Source organism: Vanacampus margaritifer, chromosome 1, assembly GCF_051991255.1.
Source record: "Vanacampus margaritifer isolate UIUO_Vmar chromosome 1, RoL_Vmar_1.0, whole genome shotgun sequence".
Classification (NCBI taxonomy): Eukaryota; Metazoa; Chordata; class Actinopteri; order Syngnathiformes; family Syngnathidae; genus Vanacampus; species Vanacampus margaritifer.
Window position 1 is genome coordinate 10,580,395 of NC_135432.1, and position 18,136 is coordinate 10,598,530.

Here is an 18,136-nt window from a genome sequence, read left to right on the forward strand (position 1 = left end):
GCTATAGACGTCAAAAATTAATTTGAACTATTTTTATTAGTTTAACATTTTTCCCACTTTTGTTAACTCTTTGACTGCCAAAAACGTTAAATAACGTTTAGTAAAATTCTATGGAGGAGTGCCAAAGACGTTAAAAGACGTTTGTTTCAAAACAGAGGTGAAACTAACCATTTTCTATTGTTGATTACTGAAAAACGGAATAAGGTAGAAACAAACGTTTTTTTCTGATGAAAGATGAGAGTCCAATCTTTCATTTGGTAGTATGTGTGTTTCCATAGTCCAAACACATCATTTTCTGTGGACCTTGAAAGATCAGTAAAAATGCTTAAATCGGCTGGCACCCACGGCATCCCTTTTCTGAAAACGTCTGGCAGTCAAAGAGTTAACAAGAGTTTGAAAACCTACAATTTTTTTTATTGTATTAAAACAGATATGGGATTAATCGTGAGTTAACTAGTGAAGTCATGCGATTAATTACCATTAAAAATTGTAACCGCCTGACGCCTCTAATTTTTAAGAATCGTTTCTTAAAAAAAGAAAAGAAAAGTTTATTCATTTTAATTGTAATCTTTTTAAAGAAAAGATTATTAAAAATTAGGGGCATCAGGCGATTAAAATTTGTAATCATAATTAATCGCATGACTTCACTTGTTAACTCACGATTAATCACAAATTTTACATCTGTTCTAAATGTACCCCAAAAAATCTAGGTTTTCATACTCTTAACAAAAATGGAAAAAAAATGTTAAATAGAAATAGTTCAAATGAATTTTTTACATCTATAGCCGTCAATGGCAGCGAATGAGTTAAGAGTGGGCGGCCGGGTAGTTCGTAGCGGTTAGCATAGCATCTAGCTTGTTGCATTCGGTAGATAAAACCCTTTAATCGCCGCAAATAGTTTTAAATCGGGTGGGGGTCGCTGTCGCGGACATTGAGTTCATCATTCTCAGCAATTAGTCTTGTATTTGTCTTTATTCCTTTTATTAACAACTTTGAAGTTAGCACATGATGTTATATCTTTGCGGCTCTCTTCCTCGGTTGTCTTTGAAGTACGTTAGTATATGGGCGCGACCTAGTGTGCCACCAAGTGTTCAGACGGAAACGCTACAGTTTGTGTGGAACCCGGTTAAATGGGAGCTACTTGCTGTTGTATTGAATTTTAATTATTTGCACTTTGGGCGTGAAGGCCCTCGAGTCACACGCGAGAAAGCCAGAAAGCACCAGCTTGCTACGACTTGAAGTTGGTCTCAAATTGTTCTTATAATGGTCTAAAAAGTCTAAAATAGGTCTAAAATGTAACTTGGTGATTTCTGCAAGAACCCTGTGTGTGTGGAAAAATGCGTAATTGCTAATTTAGCATTTGTAAATAGCACGTCTAAAGGTCAGGTTTAAGCGCGAGACGGTGGGGAGGACTTTTCTGTGTAAACATTTTAGAGCTTGTGAACGATCGAAGGTCTGACTCTTGGCGCGTCACATGGAGGAGTCATGCCGTACCAAATATGAGCGTTCAACTCTGCAGTTCCTTGCGTCGGGGTCGTTTGAGCGCTCTGCGACAGCTGCCTGCTGTCGGCCTCCCCCAGAACACTTTTGTGCTTGCTCCGTCCAAAGTTTGAATCAGCATGAGTCCAAGTCACACAAACTCCAGAGCAGTTAAAACAAACAAAATCTGGCTTTTATTCCATTTCTAGCCTCCCTTAAAATATCGCAACATCTAAATTCTTTGTATAACTCAGTAATCTGTTTGTTTGTTTTCCACTCACACTTCCAATTCCTTCACTTGCATATTTTCCCACGCAGCGATTTTTGCAATGAATTGATGCGCATAATGACTCGACACAAGATGCGAGACAAGTCTGGAGTGAAAATAAATGGGAATGAGGGTGCGGGAAAGCTAATTTAGTTTGAGGTTTTCTCGGCTAAATCCGTCATGATACGCTTCAGCCAAATGTCGCGGAGAAAAGTGGAAACGGTGACACAAGCTAGCAGGCAGCAGCCGCGATGGCGACGACGCGTGTGTGCTGTTTTCACGGGAATTACCTGCCGCATAATCACAATGTGGCAATTAGCGGGCCGAGCATTTGCGCTGGAGGGATCCGTTCCAGTCCATAATTAGACGAGGCTGAGAGATGACGCGTCATTAATTGCTTCATTAGCCGCAGATTAGTCGGTTATGTGGGTCAGTCGGGCCGGGCGCTGTCCGCCGCACGCTAGCCCCACCGGAGCCGCAGGAAGTCCGACTCAAGGTTGTCTCCCCAAACAGGAAGCGGCAGGCAGGAAGTCAGGCCCTTCGCCAGGAAATGATCAATGCCACAGAACAATGGAGGCGCTCTAAACTAAAAGACACGTTAGCACATGTTTGCCAGTGCTTCTATTCGGGTTTGTCCAGATTTCGTCTCACACTTCCTCTCAGTCACCTGATTTAATTCCCACATTGAAATCACTTTGCTGTTTATCATGACATGTCTGTCATACCCCAAAAATTCAGCTTGCCATCTGTTTCATCATTGTTAACATATTTCTGATGAAGCCCCGCACCAACGTTCAGTCGGGTCCACTCATGCCAAGCCGTGTCTTTGTGCATTTACGCCGCAGGACGTTGGCATCCTCATCAACGGCATGGTTCCAGATCTGGTGGGCTTTCGGGTGGAGTGCCAATACGGGCCGGCTCTGTGGACGGCCGCCACCTTGCACCTGGGCCACGGCCCCGCTCAGATCCAGACGTGCCCCCTCCTCTCTCGGGAAAGCTACCGGCCCATCCTCCCGGGCACAGGTGAGCCGCGTGTCCATCCGTCTGTCCGTCCGTCTGCGTGCTTGCAGCCATTGCTGTCCTCGAACCGCTGGCACACACGTGAGGTTGTGGATTTAGATAACGCGGCACAACACAGCCTTTAAGCCGTCAATAACCTCCAGAATTGTTGGAATACAATCAGGTGTATACTTTCTAATTTTGTATCATTTTTTGTACCACTAGGACAGGGGTCTGCAACCTGTGGCCCTGGAGCTGCATGTGGCTCTTTACTCCCATTCCTCTGGCTTATATATATATATATATATATATATTGTATATATACTGTATATATATATATATATATACTGTATATGTATATATATATATATATACATATATTTATATATATATATATATATACATACATACTGTGTATATATGTATATATTCTGTGTATATATTACATATTTTTAGGTAAAATATTCTTTAAATCAATTAATGAGTAAATAAAAGATGAATAATTATATATTTAAAAAATGTCAGAGTTCTCAGAAAAAAAGAGAGATTTTTTTTTTTAAATACTAAAAATGTTCTAAAAGGAAGAGGAGAAGCAGAAACATTTGCATCATATGTCCATCAAATTGCCAAAAACGTCAGAGAATGGAATTTAAAAAAAAAAAAGAAGGCAGAAAAGAAAACGTTCAAAAAGTAACCATAAAAAATGTCCCAAAACAAAAGAAGAAATCCCGAAAATGACCATTAAATGTCCACAAAATCGCAAAATATGTCAGAAAGTTTATGGCAACAAAAGCTGGAGAAAATGTAAGTAAAATGTCCAAAAAAGGAAGAGAGACAGATTGTTACTATAATATGTCCATAAAATTGCCCAAAAAATGTCCGAAATTTGACTGAAAGGCAGAAAAGTCTAGAAATGTATAAAAAATACAACAACAACAAAACAGGTAGAAGAAAATGAATCTCTACGCATTGGATGCTGCTCTGATATTTTTGTGTTATGGTGCAACTCTAATTAGCTCTTATCATCTAACATCTTATCACAATGTTCAAATGATTTGCAGCTCCACGCAGATTTTGGTTATTTATTTGGCCTAAAATGGCTCTTTTGACAGGCAAGGTTGTTGACCGTCACTGGGGGAAACTCATGTGGGATTTCTTTCTTTGTTGACCAACTTAAACACTGACAGAGAATAGAGCAAATAAACATGCGATCTCTCAGCCCTTTGAATTTCCCTCTGATTGCAATGTATGATTATTATTGAGATTGTTTTTTTTTTTTTTTTTAAATATATTGTTTAGTACATGAGGAAGGTTGCTGGAGAATATTGAGTTTGTTTGCCTTCCTTTTGGCAGATCATCTGCCGGTGTCGGTGGCAATCAAAGTCAACGGCACATCTGTGGTGTCCGGAAGCTTCGTCATCTACGATTGTGGGCGGACTGGAGCAATAAACCCCAAAACTTCGTGAGTCACACCTCTGTTGTCATCCCACACTACTACACCATCTCCACACTACACAGCACGCTTACATACTTATACTTTGTACGTAGCTAGCGTTGTTTGTCAAAGGGAAATATTGATGGCACGTCCAAATATGGGCGAGTTCCTGTAGCCACCTTTTTGTCAGCTGCCAGTTTTTTTGCTCCTTCAACTTCACAAGTCAGATTCAAATTGTGTGTCTAGTTAATAGAGATAGACCGATATGGTTTTCTCAGGGCCGATACCGATTATTAGGAGTCAAGGACGCCGATAACCGATATTTGGAGCCGATATTCATTTTCACTAAAAGGGAATATATAGGCATCAAAATTTGAAAAACAAACAAACTCCAGCTCTTATTTTTGGGGGGAATTTTAAAGCACATGTTTATTGAATTATTTTTTAGAGTTCGTAAAATATTGGAGTTTACAAAAAAGTCGTTTTAAAAAGCTAACAAAAAGTTCCAGGGTCTCCCAGGGTCAGTAGCATGTTTTCAAAAGTTAAATAAAAACTTAAACAATTGTTTCCTAAAGTAAATAAAGTATTCCAAATGTCCAAAATACATGAAGTATTAAATTTTCTTAGTTTTAATTTCAAACAAAAACAGAAGGTGGAGAGAATCCCCAGGGTCAGCAGCATCTCTGAAATTTTTTATTATGAGTTCCCTGAAGTTAACACTTTTTTTTTTAAATGGATGTTTTATGGGCCATATGATTCTTCAAAATGGACTCTATCCCTACTGCTTAACTACGCATCCATTGAATGAAACGGTGAATTGACATGACAAAAAACGGCCAGTTGAACTCCTCTGTCCACTTTTTGGCAATCATGTCTCAAAAGAAGACATTTAAAGCGTGTCCAGTCCATGATAGTCCATCTCTACATAGTTGAGCTATGGAGGCACGGCGCCAAGACGCGTTCATTGGCCAGCTTTAGCTTGTAGCCCGGTCCAAATATTGTGACCATTACGAGGCTGCATGGGGAGAGTCGATACACATGTGTGACAATTGCAGATTATGCGGCTGCACTGGACGCCGCAGCGAATACACGGGATGTACAAGCGGCTTAGTCTCGCTACACAGCCCCCCCCCCCCCACCACCACCACCACCACCACCCCCCCACCCGCTTTGAAAGCTTCCCATGCGATTTATCCCACAATCACGTTCTCGCCTCGCATGTTGCACTTAACTTTACATTTCAAGAAGATCCATCCGGAAGGCTATTTTGTTTTTGCAAACTAGAAGCTCCTAAATGGCTCTGGAATAGCAATAACGTTAGATTAGCATCATTTCCTAATGGAGTTGCAGCCGCAAATGAACGTGATCCCGCCTGCCCGGCTGGCCGTCCCTTGTTGGAGGTGAGCTCCTCTCCAATTTGCCCCCCCCCACACACACACACACTCCGTCCCTGCTTTTCAGCTAAATGGTGTTGTCACGTTCCCTTGCGGGGCTTCTGTTCCCTTCGGCTGGCTCAAGGTTTCCCGGCGCAGGATCAAACGTACGATTAATATGCTGTAACGCTAAGCCAAAGGAAATTGGATATGTACGTCTGGCCGCTCAGGCTGATGTTTGTTTTTGTCACAAAGAGGCTTTTCTCCTATCTGGAGGCCGTCCAGCTGGCTTCCGCCCACATGTGGGACCTTGTCGAGGATCCGCGTTTTATCTGATGGGCGCGTTTGAGGCTCGCTGGGCCGTCGCCGCCGTCGACGACTGCTGGCTGTCAGATGACGAGCGTTTTTATTTTTGCTCGGCGGAGAAGGCGCGAAGGTGCGAAGGCGGCGGTCGCAGGTGGATGCGCGCGAGCCTTTCCCCAATTTGCGCGCGTGTGAAATGAGACGGCGGTTTGCAGCGGAGGTGATAATGAGCCGAGCGCCGCTCTCGCAGGATGAGCGGCGACTTGCAAAGCGCCGAGCTTCTCGCTTCGATCACATTTTAATCACTTCAAGCTGTTTTTTTTTTTTTTTTAAATAATCCCTAAAGAAATTCTTGTGACCCACTTCTCGCCACTTTGTGTAGACGTCACTTTCGTTAATGTCCTTGATTTGGATTCCAGATCTCCAAATAATGTTCATGCAAATCGGGAAGTTGCACTCTTTCAGCGTTTGCATTTGTACAATGCAAAATCCCGCCTTTGTGATTTCAACAATCATCTGCTAATCATTGAGACGTTCCTCATCTACTTCTTGCATCTGGTATCACATTTCAATTCCACTTTCATCCCCCCCCCCCCCCCCCCCCCCGTTGGGCGCAAAGAAAACCGCCACAAAGACACTGAGACTGTCAAGAAATGGTAGCTAACACACACACACTCACACGCACGCACACACACGCACATACACATAATCACCCACATACAAAATAAATAAAAACAAATAAATAAATAAAAAAAGAAAAAAGAGAGAGCAATGATGATGACATGTCAAATTGGTAAAATTACCGAATGAACTCTCCCAATTTTTAAAAAGAAAAAATAGAAATGGTAACTAGCCAATGGAGTGCCTCTATATTGTGCTTTAGTTGGCCATACAGGCTTCAAAGTCACCCCTCACACACGAAAGCAACTTTTCCGCTATCTCGCTCTCATCTGGGCAACTTTTAGTTTCAAAGAAAGCATGTGGTGTGTTTTTCTAGCATCGCTGGTTAATTTGTGCATCACGGTTGCGATGCTTCTGTTAAGGTCGCTCGCGTATCTTCAGTACAAACAGTGGACAGATGTTGTCGTAAAAAGACATTACCGGCAAATGTTTCAACCTCAAGGCCTGTGCTTCAGTCATGAAATAGCAGGTGTGTGAATGTGTATGCATGTTGTGCGTGCGTGCGTGTCCTCTCCCATCTCTTCAAAGTGGACTTAATGGTAACCAGAGCACAACATTCCACCAACCAACCAACCCGACAAGGACAATCACCCAACGTGAACCCCCCCCCCCCCCTTTATATCTCTCAGTCACTCACGCACGCACACGCACACACACACGCACTCTCTCTCGCTTCCCTTAAGCAAACACATTGGCTGTTTTGCTTGCGTCTCGGGTTTTGGCACCTCTTTATTGTTTCCCACTTTCTGGTGCGGTGGCGTCTGCGCTCTCCTCGCCTCGGCTGCTCTTTGTCCCCGTGAAAGCGATCTTTTCTGCCAAACATACTTGCCTCTGACAGAGACGTGATTGAGGATGTGTGTTTAACCGCTGTGTCCACTGAGAGGGCCTGAGAGTGCAGGTCGGCTTGTGTTTTTAGTGTGTGCCGTGTATGCGCGCGACCGGGGGGGTCGGGGGTGGTGTGCAGTATTGTAAGGGGTTTAACTTTTAGTGTTGGGCCAAAAGTGAGCTCTAAGGAAATCTTCATGTTGATGATGATGTGTACTTACTGTACACATTCTAGACAAATATATCCAGTACTAACCTTTAAACTTGTGGTCAATTATGTGCGTCCAACTCGAAGAACCTTGTTGGTCAGGCCCACCAAACACGTTTGGGATCAGCGCTGAGTTGGTGACCTCACAAATGTTCTTCTGGATGAAAAAACTCGGACATCCTGTCCAAAGTCTTCCCAAAAGACCGAAAGCTCGTCTGCTCCGGATTTTCACTGCCTGGAGTTGCGGTCATCACATGGTCATGACTTTTGTCTATCTAGTGTATGGATGGGCAACCGGCAGCCTGCGACCACATTCTGAGTGGCCCCTTGATTAATTAAAAATAAAAAAAATAAAAAAATTAATACTTTTTTTTTTGAGAGGAACCAGTTGAGGTGGCTCGGGCATCTGGTTCGGATGCCTCCTGGACGCCTCCCTGGGGAGGTGTTCCGGGCATGTCCTACCGGCGGGAGGCCCCGGGGACGACCCAGGACACGTTAGAGAGACTATGTCTCTCGGCTGTCCTGGGAACACCTTGGGGTCCCGTCGGAGGAGCTGGCTGAAGTGGCTGGGGAGATCGAAGTCTGGGCTTCCCTGCTAAAGCTGCTGCCCCCGCGACCCGACCCCGGATAAGCGGAAGAAGGCGGACGGACGGACTTTTTTTTTTTTTTTTTTTTTACATACCCCCAGAAATTCTTAAAAGAACGCTGATAAACCATCAATATACGTTTTGCCCGACAAACTGAGTGAAATTTGGTGGTGGTGGATGAATCTTGTTTAAAAAAATAAAAATATTGAAAAAAATATACAAATTCGCGAGTATTGTCAACTGTAATTTTATGTTGTAATATCGCCATTCACCACTAGATGGCAGACATGACTTAGTTGCACATACAATCAGTCTTAAGGCCTAAATACAGCAATCCAACGTCGGCCAAATGTGACCGAAGGCCTACCCAGACCCAGACGTCGGCACGTCACGTAGAAAAATGACGTAAATACACACCGCGCCCACCCCGACTATTACGTACCTTCAGCGCATGCGCGAGAAGTAATTCCCCTCCATGCCATCAGTGGCGGTAGTCATTATTCCTAAAGGCAACCGTAAACCTCTTTACGGGGGCGGGATATAAAAACGTAAACAATGCATACCGGCTACTTTTTTTCTCTCACGATGTCCTCCCACGTCAATGAAACCCTCCGGCTTTTTGCACAGTATCGTATTTAAAATGAAATCCTACCTGCTATGTCCAGCCGCGTCCCCCATGTCATGCCATAGTTTAGCTTTCACACCTTTGTCAGCATAACCTTTTTTTTTTTTTTCTGGAGAGCTCAGTATTGTTCATTCGGTAATTTTACCGATTTGACATGTCATCATCATTGCTCTTTTTTTTATTTTTTATTTTTAAATATATATATATTTTGTATGTGGGTGAGTATGTGTATGTGCGTGCGTGCGTGTGAGTGTGTGTGCATTCATTAGTTCACCTAAAACCTATTAAAAAATCCCATACCGTTCACCTAAACCGAACACTGTCAGCATAACCTTTAATGGTAATATCATACAAAGAGACATACAAAGTCATCTTCCCGATGTCCAAAAAGATATTGTATGTTCAAATGCGGAGGGTACAGCAGGGTGAAAAAAAAAAATGGTCCAGGCTTTCCATCAGTACTGTTTATCCGCGTTCGTCACTTCCTCTCCTTGCTCCGTGCACTGATTCGCTAGCTAACAGCCAATCACAGTGATCAAATGCCCCGACGACCATTCAACATGTCGAATTTTCTGAAAACACCCGCAACCCAAACCAACTCGATCCGACTTTACGACAGTCATTTATGCACTACATTGTTGGAATTTAGATGTTTCTGGGGTTGGTGAAGGACTCGGTGGCCCGGTGGGTGGTGTCTGATTGGTGCTGGATTTCACTTTCCTTTCTTTTCTTTGGTCCTTCCTCGGGTCTCCTGACGGCCTCACGACTCTGGCTGGAAGTGTTCGGTTTAGGTGAACGGTATGGGATTTTTTTAAAATAGGTTTTAGGTGAACTAATGAATGCACACACACACTCACACGCACGCATGCACATACAAAAAAAAAAAAAATAATAAAAAAATAAAAAATAAAATAATTTATGCACTGATCAGACGGCCCTACGCTGTCAGACTCCCGACGTTGGATTGGCCTTTATACTACTACAACTAGAGTAGGATTTGGATATGAAGGACAAACGTGCACGTCAACAATATTAGAATTTGGAGTGAGATGATTTTTGTGAAGAAGAATGCAGAAAATGAGTTGTTGGACTTCATGTTGGTTTGCTGTTTAGCAGTTTTGTGCCGTCCATATATGATCATTCTTATGTACTGGTGAAAAAAAGAAAAGACAAAAATGACAATATATGGTTATTTTTCGTTTGCCTTCTTTGTTGTTGGCTTACGTGCATCTTTTCTACACGCGTGGAAAAATGTATTAACTCTTTGGCTGCCAAAAACGTTAAATAACGTTTAGTAAAATCCTATGGAGGAGTGCCAAAGACGTTAAAATACGTTTTTTTTTCAGAACAGAGGTGAAACTAACCATTTTCTATTGTTGATTACTGAAAAATGTAATAAGGTAGAAACAAACTTTTTGTTCTGATGAAAGATGAGAGTCCAATCTTTCATTTGGTAGTATGTGTGTTTCCATAGTCCAAACACATAATTTTCTGTGGACCTTGAAAGATCAGTCAAAAATGCTTAAATCGGCTGGCACCCACGGCATCCCTTTTCTGAAAACGTCTGGCAGTCAAAGAGTTATGAAACATGAAATATATTAAAAGCACGTATTTTGTACATATGCATCTATTTTGTAAAAAATAGCATTTTTGTCATCCATCTGGTTTGGAAGTGTGCGGTCCTAAGTGGCCCCGAGTAGCACCGGTGAAAAATGATATGCCTGTCCGGCTTTTAAGTTGCCCATTCATGATCTAGTGCGCACGTGTGTTGTTTTGTGTGTACGTGTTGCACCGTATGTGTTCTTGTCGGACACAAAGGGGAAAAACAGACAAGTTGCAGCTGATAAGAGCCTAAGAGGGCCGCCTGCCTCTAATCAATCACACACATACGCACACGCACAAAAACGGACATTTTTCGATTACATGTTGTCAGTCCACCCCTGACACACGTGCACACTCGCTTCAGTCCTTCCAATTTGAAAGCTTGCGAGAGTGTCGCTATTACCGGAGGCGCTATCGTTCCTGCTGTGGGACATCTGTCTCTTCCTGGAGGCAAAACTCACACACTCCGTTCCCGGAAACACACGCACGCACACACACCACAACGGGGAGTGAGACGCACACTTGTCAGAAAGCCAATCAAACACCAAGCAGCGGCTTTCTTACATTTGAGGTGATGATAGGAAAGCTTCGCACAAACGTTAATAGTCTGGCATATTTTCAGTGTTTTCTCCACTCCAATAGAAGGCGTGTCTAATCATCACCATGTGTGTCAGCCACTGGAAAAAACAAATGTCTTGTTCCCAAATGGATGCCTCCCACTTCCCCCCCACCCCAGGTGGAAAGACTAAGATATTGGGCCCTGTCCATATAGAAATATAATGAGGCTGCTTTTGTCCTGATTTTGGACGACAAACGCCAGAGTATCTCGTGTCTTGTAAGGCCTGGTACACACATAAAAATAATTGGGCTGTTTTTGTCCCTTCCTGACCAATGATGTCAAACGACTACCTTATGTCTTCTAAATGCTTCTATAGACCAATTCGACGTCGGGAGTCGGAAAGTGTCCGGGCGTCAGTATGCGGCGTCCCATTAATGTATAAAGCAGCATCGTAATATCGGAGGCGTTGTCTGGGGTTGTCCGGGGGACGTTTTCGGCGGGTTCAACATGTTAAATCAACGTCAGACCATCGTGACATTTAATCACTCTGATTGGTTGTAAGCTAGCAAATCAGAGCACGGAGAAAGAGCAGTAACCAACAAATGCTGATAAACAGTACGCGATGGAAAGCCTTTACAATTTTGCCACCCTCCACATTTGGATGTCATTTTAACCCTGGAGTACCCAAGAACCCTTTTCTTCTTTGGAAAATTATGAATTATACATTAAATGACTGCTATAAGTTCACTGAACACCAAAACACAATTTTACCATCTGATGGTTTGCTGAGAAGATGGTTTTGTTTGGATTGATTTCCAGCTCAACAAAACAGCATGTTGCCAGCCATCTTGTCACCACCACTCTGGCTCATGTAAGTGCAATATTCATCCCCTAGATGGCCCCATGCAGGGGTCAGAAGTGGCACTCTGGACTTTTGAAGTTAAATTTGTAAAAAAAAAAAAAAAGTCTGTTATTTGAGTAGCAGAATTTATAGGGGCCAAATTTGACCCTGTGGGTTCTCTAGGGTTTTAATGTCTGTCTGGACAGAAAATGGAGAAGATGAATTTATCATTGTGGTTCAAGAGAGACCGGCATGGTACTACATTGCCGTGAAAGCGTATGTCGCTAGAGTGATGAAAGCCAAACTATGCCAAGACATGGAGACACAACTGGATATATACGGGTAGGATATACTTTAATATTCCGTACACAATACTCTATAAAGAGCCCGAGACTGTGCTTCACGTGGGAGTACGTCTTGAGTGAAACCGATAGTGGTATGCCTTGTTTACATTTTTAGATCTCACCCCAGTAAAGAGCTTTCCGGTTGCAATTTTCCAACCATGAGGAATAGTTACGATCGCCGATGATGGTATTGAGGGGTAGGCCTCCATCACATTGGCCGACGCCAATTTGGTGTGTCATGGCCTTAAGATATTGTCCTATAAGATGATTTTTCTGTTTCAAGTGTGTTAAGAGTGTGTTTGTCCCGATAATCGAGTCCAAAGTTGGTTGGGCCAGCAGTCTTGAATATGAAACGTGTTCAATATTTTCAAGCTAAATTTTCATGTGACTGCTCTCAATTAGTTTGACTGTGTAGTGCCCTAACAGGCGGACAAGAATGCAGCTGTCAATTAAATATGTCATACCCGATGTCGGTTGTTTTTTTTGGTACATTATAAAAGTAGGTTCCCCTGACAGGAGGAAGTATTGTCCAAAGCAAGTCTTATATTTGCTTCCGGTCCTTTTTTGTAAATGTTCGGGTAACATCAGCGCACTATCTGGGAGTTTTTGTTATTCTACGTTTTCGAGAGATCTCGTCTGATAGCACAAGATTTCTGCCTTGGAGGATTTAGTTTCGAGATAAATGGCGGGACATAAATTTACTGTGTGTTATGCTCTGTGTTGAGATTATTAGAGTAGACCACACACAATAAGACTGTTAAATGTCTGAAGTAGGTTCTGTTGTAGATAAACAATCTTTTTAAGATTTGAAAAATCCTTCTGTGTGTACCAATCCCTTGTATTGAATTGAAGGTGAAGGATGATCACAAAAGTAACATTTGACATCTGACCTCTCCTCTGCTACACCCGCTTTATCTTGTGTGGGCCAAAATTCAAAATGAAAGAACTGATCGTTGCCTCAGCATGAGTGGGACCTTAGAAAGAAAAGCGTCAACGGAATTTCTTGCGAGGGATGGCCCACAGAGTTTACAAAATACACAAGCTTGCAGATCATTTCCACTGCGAAAGCTTGCGTTGGGGTGCGTTTAGATGCATGATCGCGATGTGAACCTCAATTAAAAAGATCTGGTACACACTCCCATATAAAATCTTTTTTTTTTTACTTGTTTGATAGTTAATGTTTTCCATATAGCAGTGCTTTGTTTTGTTCACATTGACCTTCTGCCCGAGGGTTTTGTAACTGTGGAATGAAAGCTGTGACTAATCTTCACTTCCCCTTTTTTTTTTTTCCAACCCGTTTGCAAGCGAGCACATTTTGTGCAACAAATGATAGGAGGACTGAATGAGGGACTGCAATTTTGCTCGTTGCGCATACACGCTTGACCTTGACCTTTGACCCTGTGCTTGTGTCCATCAGCTGCGTCAGTTGCTTGAGTACCAAGTGGAAGTGCTACTGGGACCAAGTGAAGCACCAGTGTGTCGCCACTAAAGATGAGACAACGCACAACCTTCTAGAGGTAAGACACACCTTCCGCCTTGAGGATCTCGGAATATCAAGCTAGCCAACTAGTAGTTGAGTATTATTGTCTTAACAGTGGAAATGATTGTTATATTTTCGTATAATGTCACCAAGAGGAAGCATTAAGTTGCGAGACAAGAGGGGCCATGTACTGATCCCTGCGGGACTCCACAGGTGACATTACAATACCCAGAGGTCACATTGCCATGTATTACACGTTGTGTCATCTCTGATAGAAAAAAATATAAACCTAGAAAGTGCTGAGCTTGTAATAACACACTTTTCGAGGCATTCCAGTAGTATTGTATGATCGATGGTGTCAAAGGGAGCGCTGAGATCGAGTGATTATTGATGAGGTGTCGGAATCCATAGCTAGTAAAAGGTCATTAGTCACCTCCTTTGCAAGGGCTTTTTCAGTAGACTGGTCGTCCCTGAATGTGGACTGAAAAAAAAAAAATCTATTCCTAGCAGCCACGTAATCATTAAGATGTTGTGCTACAACTTAAAAAAAATAAAATAAAATTATGATAAATGGGAGATTTGACACCGGCCTATAATCACAGAGACTCAGGGTTGAGGTTGGGTTGAATAACATTTGTCTTGAAAGCTGCAGGTGAAGTGCCAGAGAAGATTGATAAATACAGAATGTTTAAGATGGAAGGTCTTAAAATGAGAAAGAGTGATTTAACGAGTTTAAGAGGGCCAAGCACGCATGTTGCCTGTGTAAGACTTTCAACGGATACTTTATGAAGATGAGAGTACCAGCAGTCAAACAAGTACAGTATCCAGGTCTTAATGTCCATATTTCATCAGTAATTGCAGGATTTGACCGGGATTTACGCAGCGTGTTCTTAATCTCGCTACTAATGATCTGAATCTTTTGAGTAAAAAAAAATGCATGGAATAGTGATGTAAAAGTGTTCAGCTATTGGAGGTCGGCTGCTGTTATGTGAGCTTTACGATTGCTGAATAAGTATTTCAATTGGGCCAATTTAAGAAGGCAATGAAGCAATTGCCAAAGATAGCGGCTCAGAGAGCGCAGTAGCATTTGAAAAACTAATATTACGGCTACTTTCGCTTTGGTTGTGGTCAAGATGATGGCAACGAACCATTTTATGAAGTCATGGTCAGACATAGCACGAGTAGACGCGGATACCAAAACATTTGAGGTTGCGAGGCCCTGATTTAGTACCAAATGTAAAGTATTACCATTATTGTAGTTTGCTTTATTTATTATCTGCACAAAACTGAAAGTAGCAATTATTGTCTGGAACGCCGCGGTGAGCGGTTCCGACGGGGAATTCGTATGAATGTTGAAGTCAGCTGTAATTCATATATTATCTGCATGAGTCACCAAGTCAGCCACAAGTTCAGGAAATATCATCCTCATCTAAATTGTCAGAGTAAGGGCCAGGAGGACGGTAAATAACTTGCAAGATAAAACGGCAGCGAGGCTGTAGATAACGAGAACCTCAAATATGTTATTTCATTTTTTTTTGTTTTGTTTGAGAGTCGTTTCGGAAATAAGTTTGACAGCCTTTAATAAGAGGATGCGCAACATGTGAACTCACAAAGATTACGCCTGATTTAGTTAAAATGCAAATCATATAAAGATTATGGTCTATGATGCGGTCATTAAATTACAAGGCTTTATAGGAGAATGATTTAATATTTACAAGACCGATTTTCAATAAAATTGGATGATCGGTTGTATTTGCCCTCACAAGATTCTTCCTAGTTGTAATATTAATGAGATTGTGTCGTCTGGGTCCTGTATTGTATTTTGAGTGACTAAAGTTGCAACAGGAGGTTATTATAGGAATTCGGTAGTTCTTTGTTAGCTCGCATTAGGAGCGAACACCTTGTCATCGATAGGACCGACCAAGGAAGAATGCTTCAACTCGTCACATTGTTCAGCCTTAGTAAAAATCTTATAGTATAGATTACAGCAATAGGTAGTGGATCGTATATAAAGTTCTAATCTACATTGAAAGCTATGTCTGTTATAAGAGCCTAGCAAAGTGCTAGCATGCTAGGCTATTCGGTAGTTATTTGTTAGCTCGCATTAGGAGCGAACACCTTGTCATCGATAGGACCGACCAAGGAAGAATGCTTCAACTCGTCACATTGTTCAGCCTTAGTAAAAATCTTATTGTATAGATTACAGCAATAGGTAGTGGATCGTATGTAAAGTTCTAATCTACATTGAAAGCTATGTCTGTTATAAGAGCCTAGCAAAGTGCTAGCGTGCTAGGCTATTCGGTAGTTATTTGTTAGCTCGCATTAGGAGCGAACACCTTGTCATCGATAGGACCGACCAAGGAAGAATGCTTCAACTCGTCACATTGTTTAGCCTTAGTAAAAATCTTATAGTATAGATTACAGCCAATAGATAGTGTCTCGTATGTAAAGATCTAATCTACATTGAAAGCTATGTCTGTTGTAAGAGCCTAGCATAGCGCTAGCGTGCTAGCCTTATCTTATCTTACAGGCTCACTAATCACCCGTAACCCAGCCTGCTTTAGTCTTGGCTGTCATGGAAGGCTCAAACAGTAATCATTATTTGTAGAACTAGTGATGCTGCCTTCCCAGTTAAAATGAAGGCCGTCCAACCTCAGCAGGTTGGATCGACCCCAGAAGGAGGGCCAATTATCTACCATGTGCAATCCCTGCTTACTACAAAAAAATAGCCAGCCACCGGTTAAGCCAGGATGTGATCAATCTTGGCAGCCACTTAATAATCGAGAGTTTCTGAGTTTGTGCTGTGTCTCTCGAAATTGATCATGTGAGCAAGACATTTTGGACGTCGGATGGGTCCAAATTGAGGACGAATACATGAAACAACATTCCATCTAGTCTAGTTCAGGAGGTCTTGAAGACTCTGGTGACCTGATGGTCAAATTGCTCACGGTCTTTAGGTTTGGAAGGTTTTTAACATTTACCGTTTGGTTTCGGATCACAAAACCCTTTGGAAAAGAGAAGGGATCTGTTTCGGTTCAACACGTGAAGTAAATAAGATTTCATTGTGAGTTCGGGAGAGCAAATGGCAAATTGCTTGCCATATGTGCTGGCCGCTTTATTATGAAGGAATCGCAAGGGTTTTCCCCCCCCTTTTAACTTTTCAAATTGTAGTCATTTTTAAAAATGATGTAGCGGTCCGGGGGTAAGGGTATTTTCCATTCGGCTGAGTCCGCCTTAAGGTCCAGCGGGCCTGTTATTCCAATCCCTCAACATCTTTCTATTTGAGGCCATTGTTGTTGAGACTTTTCCCTCTCATTTCCTCCTCCTCCTCCAGAAAAACAGGACAAGTATTTTGGTTGGCGGATGTGTGCAGCCCAACTATTGTCTTTCCTAACTGCCGTATGTCACTTCCTGTCCCTCCGCCTTACCACAGAACGCCGCTTCCTGTCCCAGGCTGCTCGCCGCAGAGGTTCCTCCGTCGCCGTCGGGGGCGGCCCAGGACTTGGCCGTATCCCTGAGTAACGTCCAGGAGGTAGCTCGCTCACACGCACACACATGTTCTGACATTCCAGCTGGATTTTTGCCAACATACATGTTGTGAACATGGCTGGAATAAAACAGAAGCAGATGTTGTATTCGCCTCAAGCCGAGTGTGGCACGGATGAACCTTTTTGCTCAGCGAGATAACAAAACATGCAGCAAGATGATGTTTACGTTTGAGAACACAGAAACAACCAGGAGCATTTTGCTCATTTCGCTCACCACTTGCTCGTCAGCACACCCGGCCAGACTCCTATTGTTAATCCTAATCCTAATCTGAATGTTGTCATTTTCACTGATAAAGACTCGAAGCTCTCATAATGTTGGCAGACAAATTACCAGGCATGGTCGGCCCCTTGTCTAACCTGGCTGGCCTTTTTGAGTCCTTTTCTTGGGGTGTTGCTATGGTGACAGATTTGCAGCCATGAATAAGTGTCCACACACATACGCACGCGCACACACACACGCACACACATTTCGACAGATCTTGAATAAAAGTGAAACACGTTCACACGCCTGTTAGGTTTCATGACGGACGTTTTCATCGAATCAACACTGCGGTGAATTTGTGTCACTTTCGTTGTGTCTCTGCGGCGCAGGCATCGCCAAATTGCTGATGCTTCTGGAGTTTGTGGGAGTGAAATTGGATTCGGTTCTCACAGGGAGGCACGGCGGGGGTGGGGTGACCCTTGGAGACATTTAAATAAACTGTGATAAACATTCTCACTGATACTCTTAGCAACACGTTTGGCCATTTCAGATAGCAGATAATGATTTTCTGGGGCAATCTGGTGGCAAAAGCCATACAAATTCCTTGCGGACATGCCGATCGGACGAGGTTCGAAGCGCCCGGATCTCTCAACTTGACATGCTTGAGATCTGGCATTCATTTGAAAACCAATCCGTACGCAGCCAGACGACTCGCTGAGGTGTACGAGTCCAGATGTGTATGAATATCAATTGACAATGGAGCCCGTCGGCTCCTGT

The 18,136-nt window shown here is 42.7% G+C and overlaps 1 protein-coding gene across 1 annotated transcript in view; it reads left to right on the forward strand.

Annotated features, from left to right (window-relative positions):
• plxnd1 (plexin D1) overlaps positions 1-18,136 on the forward strand; it is an 89,042-nt gene that overhangs the window by 20,352 nt on the left and 50,554 nt on the right. The window contains exons 6-9 of the mRNA XM_077572064.1: positions 2,593-2,770; positions 4,100-4,208; positions 13,547-13,646; positions 17,043-17,141. Of these exons, the coding sequence (XP_077428190.1) occupies positions 2,593-2,770; positions 4,100-4,208; positions 13,547-13,646; positions 17,043-17,141 (486 nt within the window). The remainder of the gene's footprint in view (positions 1-2,592; positions 2,771-4,099; positions 4,209-13,546; positions 13,647-17,042; positions 17,142-18,136) is intronic.